Source organism: Adiantum capillus-veneris, chromosome 3, assembly GCF_014529385.1.
Source record: "Adiantum capillus-veneris isolate H3 chromosome 3, ASM1452938v2, whole genome shotgun sequence".
Lineage (NCBI taxonomy): Eukaryota > Viridiplantae > Streptophyta > Polypodiopsida > Polypodiales > Pteridaceae > Adiantum > Adiantum capillus-veneris.
The window spans coordinates 82,560,330-82,575,829 of NC_140933.1; the positions used below are offsets into that span (position 1 = coordinate 82,560,330).

General features: G+C 46.3%; 1 protein-coding gene across 1 annotated transcript in view; it reads right to left on the bottom strand.

Annotated features, from left to right (window-relative positions):
* The window catches only part of LOC147461195 (importin beta-like SAD2), a 111,346-nt gene that overhangs the window by 82,114 nt on the left and 13,732 nt on the right, over nt 1–15,500 (bottom strand). Inside the window, exons 2-3 of the mRNA XM_086508812.1 lie at nt 2,027–2,162; nt 1,866–1,947 (exon numbers count right to left, since the gene is read on the bottom strand). Coding sequence (XP_086364938.1) covers nt 1,866–1,947; nt 2,027–2,162 — 218 coding nt within the window. The remainder of the gene's footprint in view (nt 1–1,865; nt 1,948–2,026; nt 2,163–15,500) is intronic.

Sequence of the window (15,500 nt, forward strand, 5' to 3'; positions counted from 1 at the left end):
ATGACAAGAATGGTATAAAAATTTCTTCCAAGGCTCAATCCCAACAACAAACCGATGACCATGAGCTTCACAAGCACTTTGCACCTCTGGATCAATAATAACCCAAACCTCCCTCCTCCCAAGGCAAGATAACAATGCGCCAATGACCTTGAGGGCGTGTGTCTCTAGAGTCGTCTAAGTCACTGCACACGACACTACGCACTAAATAGTGCAAACGTGACATGAGTCTCGGGTGAAGCCTCATGCAAAACGTAGTGAAACACGTTTGTTGTAGTTTACAATGAGAGCCCTACACGTCAAAGATAGATGCAAGGAGCACCAATGGTAAAGCTTCCTCCTAATAGACTGTAGAACTTGCTCGAACTAATGCCCATGAGACACATCAATGCCAACATGAAAGCCCAAATAATTGCAGGAGTCTATTGGTTGGAATGGTCCTCTCTCTCTTCCTACTCTCCCTGGATATAAGCTCCTCACGGCCTACGACGCCTCGCATCCGTACAGTCAGTCATCCATATTGTCTGCCACATTAGCAGTCCACAGTTCATACACATTGCCACGTCAACACTTCTGTAACGTCCAACCGGTTACAAAAAACTGGGAACTAGTAAGTGATAACGGAAACTTTGTTACCAAAATCGCAAGCAATGGATATGAATTTGATAAAGATACAACTATTACGCCTCCTCTTTTGCTTGGTTCCATTGTAGTAAAGAAAGGGTGCCTCTCTTTAAGAGAGGCAAAATGGACATATTCAAGAGATGAAGTAAAATAGGGGGAGGAGAGAGAAAGAGAGACAACCACATAATAATGGGATCTAACCCACCCTCTAAAGGGTCTTCCTCTGTTATGGGAGCGATATTTGATTATTACTGCAAACAATGATGGTACAAAGATATATCTAGACGCTCATACAATAAAAAAATCTCTTTTCGAGGAAATAATCTCAACAATAAGAGTTAGACGACAACATCTCCTCTGCAACAGCCAAGTGACTACAATGACAAGACGACACTCTGAGCAAATTTGTGTCTGCAAATGATCGATGACCTACCCACTCCCTGCAAAAACAATATGGTTGCAAGTAAGCTGCCCTCCGCGATGCCTCCAGTGTCCTCTCTATGGTTGCCCCAAAGTTCCAAGTCTTTTAACTCTAGATAGTAGCTCCCAATTGGCCAAGCAAACGCAGTTCGTGCTTGCCAAGGATGCAGACACGACAATGGATGCAGTTGGAGGCTAATCCAGCAATGGATCTAAGGGAGGACGTAGTTGACATGATGAAGACGACAGATGGCTACAAAAATGCACCCACTAGGGGCAGATTATGGCCTAACTAGGGCGTTGATAAAAGGGTGAATAACTGCTAATGGAAGGGCTGATTTCGGGTCGCCTATGAATGACAGAAGTTGCTCTGCTGAAGTCAAACTCCCACGATGGTATAGGAACATGCTTGTAGTAGGGTGACTTAAGATGGCTCAGCTTAAAGCTGCAGAACGCAAGCCTATTGAGCAAGGGGTGGTGTATATGGGCTGATCACCCTATGGTGAGAAAAGGGCAGATGGACAATGAAACTCCTCCAAAACATAGTTGCTTTCCCTTCTCCAATCCAACACTCGTTGCTTTGATATTGCACACACACTAGCTTTGCATGCCATGCGAACATGCTATTACACCTTCAAAGCCAAGGTTAAGTCTAGGAAGCCTAAAGTTTAAATCCAAGAAGTTTATAAATCAAAGACAAGCCATAAAAGAGTTGACGACAGCAGGAGATCCACTAGGGAAAAGCAATTACTTAATTCAGCCAAGGAGCCACACAAGCTGTTTGCAAGGTACAAAAAAAGCCCCAAGAATTTTCAGAATACTACCTGATAATGGGGGGAGCATGAACAAGAGCTTCTAGAATGTTCTCTCGAATTGTTCTTTTATCAGCTTCAGATATTTGCTCACCTAGAAAATCAAACGAAGACCACGATGAGATATGTGAAACATAATAATCTCAAAGCTACTACTAAAACTTATCACATACCTACTTCGCTTGATTTCCAATGTCTTGCTATAAGGTTTTTGAAATGAATGCTTGCAACTTGGCGGACTGCAATATCTAATGTAGGTTGCACCATGATTTGCAACAAGCCGACTAAATGCCCTGGTACAGTGTGAAGCTGACAATCAACAAAAAAAAAAACCAAAGAAATTAGCTTTTACATTAATTGCTTAACATTTTGCCCCCATGACGCCCATCCGACTAAAACATCATGCTCTACAAACAAAGACACTATCAACATTCAAAACCCCAAAAATAATATGAGCTATATATAGTTCACAAAGTTATCAAACCTTATAATTGATACAAATGTTAGCTTAGAGCTTTAGGGTTTGATTTCAAATAACCAACATAACCAATCAAATATCGGACAATATGCATCGCAAATCAAAATAACAAGATTGTATGAACAATGAGATCTTCCTCTAGTTTGATGATAAGGATAATACGCAATACTCATCATGAGCAAAGGATTGAACTCTGACTTATCTAAAATGCTAAGATACCCAAGCACAGATCGTACTTATCTGCTTGACCGAAGCTGAAGTTTGTAGAAAGGCAAAGCCTTGGCAGCGCTAGAGAACAAGAAGTTAGGGATGGGACAGGAAGGTACCAGCATCCAGCCCCTAGCTGATTGCCCATCCATCAGTACCTGACATTGGTATCACAGCTCTGTGCGTACTCCGGCTTCGCGAACTCAAGGGAAGAACCTAAAGAACCCAAGTAGAACCATCAAGAACCCAAGCAGAACCTCTCTCAGTTAGAATCTTCGAGTCCCGATCTCGGACTTGTTAGCTCTCGTCTTCATCGCTCTCTTTGAACAAAGATCGACATCGGATCCACGAAAATCCAGACCTTGAGTAGCAAGATCTACTTACCTTGAATGCGAATATGGAAGGAGTTGGTGAAAGGATCCCTAACCCTCTTCTGCATTAGCGTTCGCATGTAGCGTGCATCCACTTTCGTCGACATGGAACCACTGGAAATACCTCCGAGCACCCTTACCTTTCAGCTTCACCCGCAATGTTTTCATGATAGAACTATTCGAGTGGCAGTACTTGCTCGCAAGGCAGAGTCAGCACCAAGGCTGGTATTCTGCAACAATAGAAAGGCTACCTAGCAACTAATATGGTCGGTGTTTACATCGCAACAGTACCTACATCCGCACTATCCACAAGTTTAGAGGAATGTTCATCGGTTTCTACCTCCAAAAGCATCAGAAGCAGCCATCATCAGAAGTCTAGAGAGCATCCAACGTAGAAGTTCGACAGTTGTGCCTCACCTTTAAAAAGGGGGGATGTCACGTGCGCACTTCGCTTGTGCTACGTGGACATGCTTTTGCTACAGTCTAGTGTCAATCTTAGCTTAGGACCTAGTCTAGCACCTTTGTGAGCCTCCACCAGGACGTGCATGCCCAAGACGGTCATAGTTGCATACCCTCTCTTGCACAGTACCACATTTAAGCACATAGACACTTACAGCATATGAACCACATCTTATGACTCACTTCAATAAAAGTGACATTGGGACAAATTAAAGAGGTCGTGTGATGATCGTACGTATCTACTCGACCAAAGTTGAAGTTTGTAGAAAGGCAAAGCCTTCGCAACGCTGGAGAACAGGAAGTCAGCGAGGGGACAGGAAGGTACCAAAGATCAGCCCCTAGCTAATCGCCCATTCATCAGCGTCTGATCGCCCATCCATCATCACCTGACACCACCTCTCCCTCACTCTCCACCTCTCCATCTATCCCTCTCCCTCAACTTTCAAGTTTCAAGACTCTCTCCCCCTCTCTCCATCTCCCTCAACTTTTAAAGTTTCAAGGCTCTCTCCCTCTCCCTCTCCCTCGGACATCAAGGCTCAAACCCGCAACACACCTGGCAATCAATGGGGAGAAAGAAGTGATTCCACCCCCTGCTTTTTTCTCAGGATTTTGGGACAACCGGGACGCAATTGCCAGAAGCCAACACGGAAAAACCGGACATGGCGCCTCTCGATAAGAGAGAAGTGGAGGATATGATTGTAAGGGCGGTCACACAAGCCAAGAAGGAGGCCGACAAGGCATTGAATGCCGAGGTACGCAAGATGGTGGAGAAGATAAAGCAAATGGAGGAAGAGCGGAAGCAACTAGAGGAGCAAATCACGGGACTCAAAGAGGAGGTCAACGTCTTGAAGGGAGAAGTGGCGGCATCAAAAGACTTCAAGGAAGAAGGGGACATACATGAGGCCGATAAGGAAGCCATCAAGGAGGAAATCACCAAGGAGCTCACCAAAGCCATGGAGGTCAAGATGGAGGCCACCAAGGAAGGATGGGTGGATGTCGTGCGTAAAAAAACCACAAAGGAAGTAAAGGAAGAGAAGCGGCATGAAGGACACTATGGATGCATGCCACCCTCGAGGAGAAGAAGATGAGAGAAGCCCGTATGCTCAATGTAAGGGTAAATGGTATCAAAGAGGAGCATGGATCATCACCGGAAAGTGACCGGAGAACATTGTGTGCCAAACTTGGGTACACCAACACCCCTTTCACCAAAGCATGGAGGGTAGGGAAAGACCCTCAAAAGAGGGTGCTCATGCTACAATTCAAAGACATCATGGACAAAATCACCTTCCTAAAGAAGAGGATTGCATTGAGAGGATTAGGAGGAGCCCCCATTTACATTGATGAGGATCTCACCAAGACACAAGTGGAGCATCGAAAGCTTTGTATGCCCAAAATCATGCAAGCAAGGAAAGAGGGCAAGAAGGCTTTCCATAGAGATGGGCGAATCTTCATAGATGGATAACCCATCGCATAGGGATTTGCTGCCTATGAGACTACGGAGACCACTACGGAGGCGACACGACCAGGATCACACTCGGAGTATGGAATTGTGATGGATGCCTATGGACTCAGCCAGGCAGACTAAAGGAAGTGATGGAGGGGAGAGACATTGTGATGCTGACAGAGACACATGAGAGCCAAGAGAGAGGTCTACCACACGTCCGGGGCTACCACTGGGAGTCCACATATAGGCGATACACAGGGAGGCAAGGGACATCACGAGGATCAGGGGGGATTGCTCTTTTAGTGAGGAGAGAGCTACAGGACAGGGTCACAGTAGTGAGCAGAGATGTAGAGGCCCGCTTCATGTGGGTGAGGATACAGCTAGTCCCAGACAGAGCCATACATGTTGCACTGTGCTACTTCCCCCCACGCAGGTCACATTTCGCAGACCATACAGAGATACGACGAGCATCTATGACAGGAGCCACCAGAGGAGGATGCCGATGAGAGTATGGTAGAGGAGGAGGAGGAGGGACCACAGTCATAGTCACCTTTTTCGGTTCTCTCGGAGGACCTCCTACACTACGCGGCATTGGGAGAGATCCTACTTGTAGGTGATTTCAATGCCCGCACACAGAGCCGACAGTGCGAGATGTATGACTTTGATGATTCTACCCTACTCCATACCATAGCGGCGGAGGATGTGGGACTAGGGAGGACATCAGAGGACAGAGAGAGTGACTCTACTAGATACGGATCACACTTATTGGCACTAGGATCAGCACACCACCTCCTGATCTACAGCGGGATGTCCCGTTGGCCAATGTCAGGTGGATACACTTGCTTCCAGAAGGGAGGCAAAACAGGACAGAGAGGCAGGAAAGGCCAGAGCACAATGGACTACATCTTAGGCTCCACAGGCGCCATGGATATTGTATCATAGTTACACGGAACAGGAACGGGGAACGGGAACGGAGGCCTCCGGAACGGGGGGGGCGCCTCGAAACAACGGAACGGGAACGGGGGCCAAAACAATAAACCTAAAATATGCCATGGGGGGGGGGCTGTTTTTGACTCTTGAGAGCTTGAGGCTTGAGGGAGAAGGTTTGGATTATCTAGGAGAGGATGGGAAGGATACTCACCTTCCCTCCCAAAAACATTGCTCAATTGTCTTTTTTTCTTCAAAAAAGGATTAATTTTTTCAACTTTTAACAATCTGCCGTTCCGGATCCACGTTCTGCGTTCCGCGACCCGTTCCGCGACCCGTTCCGGTTTTGCCTGGGGACGGAACGGCGTTCCGTCCCCGTTTCCGTTTCGAGGGAGCCCGAGCCTTGGGAATGCGTTCCGGGAACCGGAGGCCCCGTTCCGCCCGTTCCCTGTTACTATGTATTGTATGCTCCTTTACCATACCATCACGGCCCATCGGCGCGGATCATACATATCTCAGCCTCTCTCTCAGGACCAGTTTACCGTCACCACCTCCCCAATCTCCCATGCAGCATACGACTATACACTTCAGTGAGGAGCTTGCCGAGATTTACAGATACCATGTGTACGCAAGGATCGGCCAGCTAGACCCTAACGCCCCACTCTCCACACTCACCTTTGAGCTCACCTCCATACTCCACTCAGCAACGCTCGAGAGCTTTCCCTCGACCATGCACTCCAGCGACACATCACGATCTGGGACGATGCCCCAGAATAGATGGTATGATGATGAGTGCAGACAACTATATCAGAGGGTTAGGGCACAGCATATTACTCGACAGATATCTGAGAGACAGATGCACCGACAAATGGGTACTCTTACTAGACGTAAGAGGAGAGCCTTTGAGGAGACAGTGGTGGGATGTGTACCATACACTTTAGAATCGAGAGGCAACGATCTCTTGGAGAGATATGAGACAGCGGACCCCACCCACGCCTATAGAGGACCCAGGGGTATGGCATGCATATGCAGAGACACTCTATCAGGTGCCAGCTCAGCCCCCCCTTCCACACCCGGTGGCTCCCCGACCTACAGCTCCCACTCTCTTTACCATAGACATGGTGAGACGAGGCATTCAAATTCTGCAACACCGCCGAGCCGCGGACCACTCCGAACTTCAAGGTGAGCATTTTATATACGCTACACACACTTTGGCTCCATTGATTGCACACCTGTTCAACAGGGCATTGGCAGAGGCATTTCCAGAGAGCTGGACTATGCATACTATTGTGCTTTTACATAAGGCTGGAGACCGCATGGATCCAACCAACTACACGACTATCATTATTGGTCATATGATGGCCAAGATTTATGGAGCAGTTTAGAGTCAGAGTTGAGCAGATATGCAGAAACCGAGGGCTACGCGCCTCCGGACAAGCAGGCTTCAGACGCACATTCTCTATTGTGGACCACATCTTCACTCTCAGATGCCTGATAGAGCAGCCACAAAGCCGAGGGAGACGCCTCTACTGTTGCTTTGTGGACTTCCGCAAAGCCTTTGACACAGTCCCCAAAGAGAGACTACTACAGCGACTCAATCTCTTGGGATACCCCCGGACATGATATGGGCCATATATGCTTTGTATGATAGAGTGTCAGGCACGGTCAGATGCCCAGGAGGACTATCAGATAGCATCACTAGCACCATCGGGGTTACACAGGGGTGTCCACTCTCCCCTACTCTATTTGGTTTGTACATAGATGAGATGGAGGCCTACATCCGACAGAGAGGAGGAGCAAGCGCCGACCTATCAGGCACTCAGGTACATATTATGCTATATGCTGATGAAATTATTTTACTCACAGAGTCACAAGAGAATCTCCAACTCCACATACAGGCTCCATACTTATTTCGTACACAGAGAGGAGTGACAGTGAACCTTGGCAAGACCAAGGTTTTGATATTCCACACATCAGGCATTGTTCGGAGGAGATCAGTTTTTCCTTTTGAGGGCAGCCAGATTGAGGTAGTAGAGTCATATGTATACTTGGGCATCACCTTTACAACCAGGACTGGCCGCTTCTCTATGGCACAAGTAGCCCGAGATCGCACGAGACGAGCGTATGCAGCTCTAGCCATACTTGAGAGGGGATGTCATCAGACACATTTCCAGGAGCCCCGCACGAAGAGCTGGCTATTTGACACTTTGGTGACACCAGCTCTTCTATACGCTGCCCCAATGTGGACCCCAGGATAATCAGAGCAGGCTTGGAGCAGACTCGAGAGGCCACAGATATTGCTGCTTGCCCGGATGATCCGGAGCAAGCCATCAGCCCCACATGATATTGTGAGAGCAGAGTTCGGTGCCCCTCCATGGTAGTGGAGGCGCTATTTCAGACAGTGGGATACCTCCACAGGCTGCGAGACATGAGGGGAGATGGACTACCTCGCCTTGCTCTTGAGGCCTCCCGCGGGCTAGCAGACTCTGGGGATGAGAGATCATGATACGCGAGTGTGACTAGATGGCTTCAGACATACGGCTACTCTATGGACAGATTGCCTCTCTCACAGTATGATCCAGATGCACCACGCCAGGCCCTCTCACACACTAAGAGGAACACAGTTGTCAGATATGAGCTCATACAGAGGCATGTAGAGCAGACTTGGCTCACACCTTCGTGGCCATTGGCCATGAAGATGGCATATTATAGAGATCATTTCCTTATGCTCACAGAGGACAGGTTCATACAGAGGCCCCACTACATTGATATATATCTACCACATGGCATGAGGGTAGCCATCGGACAGCTCAGAGTATCATCCCACCAGCTTGAGATTGAGAGCGGCAGAGCAGCACGGGTCCCACGCGAGGCCAGGATATGCAAATTATGCAGGCAGGAGGTAGAGTGTGAGAGCCACTTCTTATGCAGATGCCCTCACTATGCGGAGATCAGATCACGGTACCCCACTCTATTTGACAAGCCATTACAGACAATGATGACATCATTAGATTAGAGACTACTTGGGAGACTCTTGGTGGAGATGCACCAGCATAGAGAGGGAGCCCTCCAGACGGGGGAAGGTGGAGGATCGGACAGGCAGACACAGCTTATAGACTACTTCCATGCTAGAGTACCCATGCAACCAAAGCCATCCACACATCAGGGGATGACTTTGATACGAGCTGAGGAGGCCAGAGCTAGGCGACGACCACGACTACCAGGATATCGCTCCAGGGCCTCTCAGAGACACAGACGAGAGGTCCATGCCATCAGGGATCGACATACAGCATATATTCAGAGGAGGGCAGAGCAGACACTAGACATGGCAAGCATAGCCAGAGTCCTCACATCAGGCTCACGGATGTACCAGACACTACACCCTGCAGCTCCATCACTACTGGATGGAGCTGATGTACCACACCACCCCCCTCCCTCCTCCCCTCACTCTCACTACACACATACATGCCTCTTTATGTACACCGGATGTTTTGTTATTACCTGGTCACCCCCACATCTGCACACCGGATGCTTTGTTATTACCCGATCACTTACCACACTACACTTTGTACATCGGATGCTATTATTACCCGGTCATTTTGCACATACCAGATATCCAGAGGATATTCACATTTTTGTACATGGATCTGTCTCATAGGCCAATTTTCTTTGGCCTTTTGAAGAAAGTTTGTTGAGACATCCCATGCAACTACAGCCACAGGGATCATTTGCTAAGACATCCCATGCAGCTACAGCCACAGGGATCATTTTGTACATGGATTTGTCTCATAGGCCAGTTTTCTTTGGCCTCACTTACTTATCCCCTTGAAGAACTTACGTGCTCTCTCTGTCCTTCTTTCGATCTGCTAGCACCCTCCTTCTTGCTGGTCTTCGCCACCACTCCCTGCACACACCCCGCACAGTCTCACGTGCTCTTTCACTTGCACACACCGCAGCACGCTCATCAACTGGTATCAGAGCCCGATTAGGGTTTGCCCCAAACCTGCAAACACTGAATTTCAGCCAAGAAGGTCAACTTTCACGCGAGATTTTGCAATTTCGTCGCCAAAAGACTTGTCCCCAGACACTAGAGAGCTCCCGGCAACCAAAAATGACCTAAAACGGGCTGAAAGTAGGTCAAAAACAGGAAATTACAGGTTATGACAACAAAATACAGGTTTTGCAAATGATGCATTAAGGTGTGGGAATACTTTTGCTAAGTCCCAGATACTCGAAAACCATGAAATTGCTGAAAAACAAGACCTAAAACAGGTCTTTTAAGCAAATTTCAGATTTACGCAGGTTTTTTGCAAGTGTTTTTATGGTGCGATTACATTGGGGAAAGTGCAAATTGATACAATCTACGCACATTTGACAAATTTTGTCGATGTATGACTATTTATGGCTCAATTTCATGCAATTTTGATGCTACAAATTGGGGCTTTTGTGCTTACATGCTTCTAAATGCTGTGTATTAGCCTTCTATATGTCTTCTGAGGCTAAAAACAACTAAATTTGTTGTTTTCGAGTACAAATTCGCTCGCTGAAATTTCCTGCGCATAAATTTCAGAAATTGAATTTTGTGCCCAAATCGTCCTATTTTGCCCCAAATTGCTCTTGTGACCATTTGGAGCTGTAGTGCACATCTCTGTGAGGCTATACTCCAATTTTTGCGCATTTTGCCCAAAAATTCACCGTATTATCCCTCTTATTTCGTGCAACTATGGCCTCATCTACTTCGGATGTGAAGAACCTCTTCGAGATTAGGAGGTTCGATGATAAGGTTTTGATCTTTAGAAAGACAGGATTCAGGGAATCCTATTTCTTAAGGATTGCGAAGGGATACTTGAACAGGTGAAGCCACAGAATATGACAGATGAAGCATGGATTAGCATGAACCGGAAAGCCGTTACATACATTAAAATGGCCATGACAGATGAGACCGTCATTAATGTGAAAGGTCTCACGATTCTTTTGATATGTGGGAGAAGTTAAAGGGAATGTATGAAAATACAACACCTGTCAACCAGGTGCACTTGATACAAAAACTTGTTGCCATGCAACTAGATGAGTCCAAGAGCACGGCAGAGCACTTGTCATTGTTCGCAGGTACTTTGTCACAGTTACAGGATTCTGGCTTGCCCCCTTTTGATGATAAGCTGAAAGCTATCTTCTTGCTTATGACCTTACCTGAGTCATGGGAAACTTTGGTGGTTTCGTTGTCCAATAATCCCAATTTGACCTTTGATGGTGTTAGGGGTTCTATCTTGAATGAAGAAATCAAGAGGAAAGCAAGTGGAGAGGGAGGCAGCTCTGCCAACATGATTAGAGGCAGGACAGAAAAGAAGAATGCTTATGCACAAAGGAGTAAGAGTAAAGAAAGGGGAAATGCAAGCAAAGGCAAGGGTGATGTGGCTTGCTATCAATGTGGCAGGAAAGGTCACAAGAAACCCAATTGCAGGTACTATAAAGCTGAGTTAGAAAGGAAAAAGAATAGTGGAGACAAAAAGAAAGAGAAGAAGGAAGTCAAGGCAGATGCACAGGATAGCTCAAAGGACAAAGAGAAGGCCAATGTGGCTTCTAGTGTCGTGATTGAGGAGCTGTCAGATGTAGAGGACATCTTGTGTGCCACTTTGTCAGATGATGATGCTTACGACTTTGATGCCTCTCTAAATGTTCATTCACAGGACATGCAGATCACCAAGAATGATCTTATTGATGCTTTGTTAACTGTCAATGATGCATTGTCCCAGACTTGGATTGTTGATTCCGGTGCTTCATTTCATGTGACTCCTATCAAGGAGTGTTTCTCCACTTTTCATGCGGGCAAGCGTGGCCATGTATACCTTGGAAACAATCATGCATGTTCCATTGAGGGTATTATGAAACCGGCCCGTAGGGCGGTAGGCGTTGGCTTTCACCCGAAATTCTTTACTTTATACACACACGGAGCACTTTGCAAAGGAGACCTGTAACGGGAGTTAACACTTAAACACACACACGGCTCGGAAGCTAGAATGCTCCGAGCAGATGCCGACAACCTGTAGGCCCCAAAATTGGGGCCCCTTTCGGTATTTCTTTATTCTTTAGGAGGGTAAATTACAAGGTAAGGTCCTGGGAATCTTCACGTGTATCCACCTAGATACCATTTGATTTGGCCAAATTTCGGCAACATAACAACCCCAAAACTTGAGCGAAACCAATTCCCCTGCTAGAACTCGCTTGCACTGTCGTATACCCTCTGATTCCTGTCCAAAAACAGTAAATTCAGCACGCTGTATTTACTGGTTTTTGCCCTGTTTTCAACCCCAAACAGTCCCCTAACTGTCCTTTGCCAGTGGGGCACGATTCCCAATGATCCTGGCGTCCGTATGGCTGAAAAACAGTGAATTTACAGCGCATACACAGCGCTGATTTTGCACCTGTACGGTGAGGTTATGACCCTAACCAGTGCCTGCTTTGGAGCAGCAGTTAGCTACCCCTGTTCCTGCTCAAGGAGGCTCTTGCCTCAGCACAAAAGCATGAACCCACACAACTGTACATCAGTCAAATGAGGAGCCCTCTTGTGGGGCATCACATAACTGCATGTAGGGGAGAGAGAGAGCAGTGTGTAGTGTGCAGGGCATCACTCCTAGCACCACACTGTACATGAAAGGGAAAGGAAGCACTCCATAGCTCTTAACCTGTGACAAATGAAAAAGGAGGCTCATCCCAGCTTAAAAATCAGCGCCCATTTTTCTGCAAGAGGAAAGTTCACGAAAATGTGACACTTGGCGCATTTTCAAGCATTTCCCCGTTTCGGGTTCGTCGCTTAAAAATATCCCAACCGACGCGTCAGTTGACTTCGCGGCAGAGATATAAAATGTTCCCCTAGTCATACCGGAGGTAATGACGCGAACACATTTCACGGCCCAAAATAGCAATTCCCTAAATTTTAGGAGATGCTTCCGTTGAGCTCCCACTGGTCTTCTGACCATCTATCCTCATTGGGACCGCATCCAAAAATGCAATGTGGCCCAACTGTTGGATACTTTTTGTTGGTAGTCCCACCTTGACTTTACGCCTTAATTGAGTTCACTTCCTAGTATCCACCAACTTGCTAAGTGCGACGGGGGACCTATATGATCTTGCTCTGAGCCTAGACATCCTCTTACCATACGAATTCCAGTGCCGACCACTTCCAGTCTGCGGGTGAATCTACCGTTCACATTGGCTATACAATGTCCGACCGTTTGCTATTTCAAAAAGAGGGTCTCAAAACAAATAAAATAAACCCCATTGGAAAGAAACCAACAACCAAGGTTAGCAGTTGCCACATCTCTGTGACATGGTTAATAACTGCCACGTCCTCGTGACAGTATTGGCACTATGCATCTCTCCATAGATGGCACAAATGAGCTTGTCTTGCATGATGTTCGATATGTGCCGGGAATCAAGAAGAGTCTGCTTTCTGTTGGTCATATGGATATGCATGGTTACAGCATCTTGTTTGAGAGAGGGTCATGGAAAATGACTAAAGGCTCAAGGCTGATTGTAAAGGGCACAAAGAAAGGGACACTTTACTGCATGCATGGAAAGGCCGTGTTGGGCAAGTTTATTGCATTGGCTGAAATTAACTCTCACATGGAGTTGTGGCACAAGAGACTTGGCCATATGAGCCAAAAGGGCCTTTCTAAGCTTTGTACTTTGAACAAGCTTGATGCTAAAGGCACAAAGCTCGACTTTTGTAATGAATGTCAATATGGCAAGCAAGTAAAGCGTCCTTATTACTCTGGTGTCTCTCGTAAATCTTGTGTGCGTGATCTTGTACATTCCGATGTATGTAGCATGCCTACTAAGTCTATGGGTGGTGCATGTTATTTTGTCTCCTTTGTTGATGATCATTCTAGGAAAATTTGGGTTTATTTGCTTAAGTCTAAGATGAAGCCTGTGCCGCATTTAAGAGATTTCATGCATTTGTGACCACCCAAACAGGTAGAAAGCTAAAATGCTTGCGTACAGACAATGGGGGGGAGTACACAAGTGCTGAATTTAACAAGTTTTGTGAAAATTTGGGCATTAAGAGAGAGCTTATTGTGCCATACAACCCCTCTTCTAATGGTGTAGCTGAAAGATTCAATAGGACACTTTGTGAGAGGGTGAGATGCATGTTGTCCACAACTAATCTCTCTCATGGAAGCTTTGAAAACTGCAGTGCATATATGCAATCGATCCCCTCACATGTCGTTGAAAGGTGACATCCCTGAAGAGGTTTGGTCTGGCTGCTTCATATGATCACTTACGCATTTTTGGTTGCGAGGCTTTTGTGCATGTTAGACCTGAGTTGAGGAGTAAACTAGGTGCCAAGTCCATTAAAGGCCTCTTCATGGGATATGGTGAAGAAGGCGAAATGGGTTACAGGATTTGGTTACCTCAACTCAAAAGGGTTATACGCAGCCGGGATGTTGTTTTTAATGAGGCAATGCTGCCTTAAAACAATTGTGCTTCAAAGCATGACCATAAAAGGGTGAAATTTCAGCATGACTAGCCACCTGTTAGGCCTAATTTTGACCCTCATGATGCACCACAAATGGCTGAAAATGTAGATGATCCAGTGGTGTTTGAGCCAGATGATTTTGGACAATAAATTGAGGCTCCTGAAGGGCATTTGCAGCCAAGAAACAATGCTGAAAATGGTGCTGAAAATGATGTACAGCAGCCCATTGTTGATGATTTTGTAGTGCCACCTGATGTAAACCCATTGCCGAATAATGTGGATCATTGGGTGAGGCGGTCTACTCGTCAAAGACGGCCTGTGAGTCGATATGACCCCTCTTTGCATTACATTATGTTGACAGATGAGGGAGAGCCTCTTACGTATAAAGAGGCAAAGACACGTGAGCACAGCGACAAGTGGGAGCTTGCTATGCAGGAAGAGATTAAAGCTTTGCATGCTAATCATACTTGGGATTTGGTTGAATTGCCCAAAGGAAGGAAGGCTATTCCTAACAAATGGGTGTATAAAATCAAAACTGTTGATGCAAAACCCAAGTATAAGGCAAGGCTTGTGGCAAAGGGATATGTTCAAAACAAGGGCATAGACTTTCAGGAGGTGTTCTCTCCTGTTGTGAAGATGACCACTTTGCGTGTATTGTTTGCCATTGTGGCTGCTCTTGATTTGGAAATGGACCGAATGGATGTACATACCGCTTTCTTGAATGGTGATGTGGAAGAAGAGCTTTACATGAAGCAACCCGAGGGTTTTGTTATCCCTGGCAAGGAACATTTGGTATGTATGCTCAATAGAAGCTTGTATGGGCTGAAACAATCATGTAGACAGTGGTATAAGAAGTTTGATCGCTTCATGCTTAAACATGGTTACAAAAGAAGCCATGCAGACCATTGTTTGTATACCAAACGTGATGAGGATGGCAGCCCTATCATTCTTGTGCTCTATGTAGACGATATGTTGATAGCTGCAAAGAAAAGAAGCACTGTTGATGCTCTTAAAGGGAAGCTGAAATCTGCGTTTTCAATGAAAAACCTTGGGGCAGCTGAACATATACTTGGAGTGCGTGTTACACGGCAAAGAGACAAGCGCCTATTGTATTTGTCGCAAGAAAGTACATTGAAAAGATGCTGGACAGATTTAACATGGCTGAAGCAAAGCCTCTTCGTGTGCCATTACAGCCATATGTCAAAATCTCCAAGGATGATTGTCCCAAGTCAAAGGAAGAAGCCAATGACATGTAAAGTGTGCCTTATGCTTCAGCTTGTGGTTC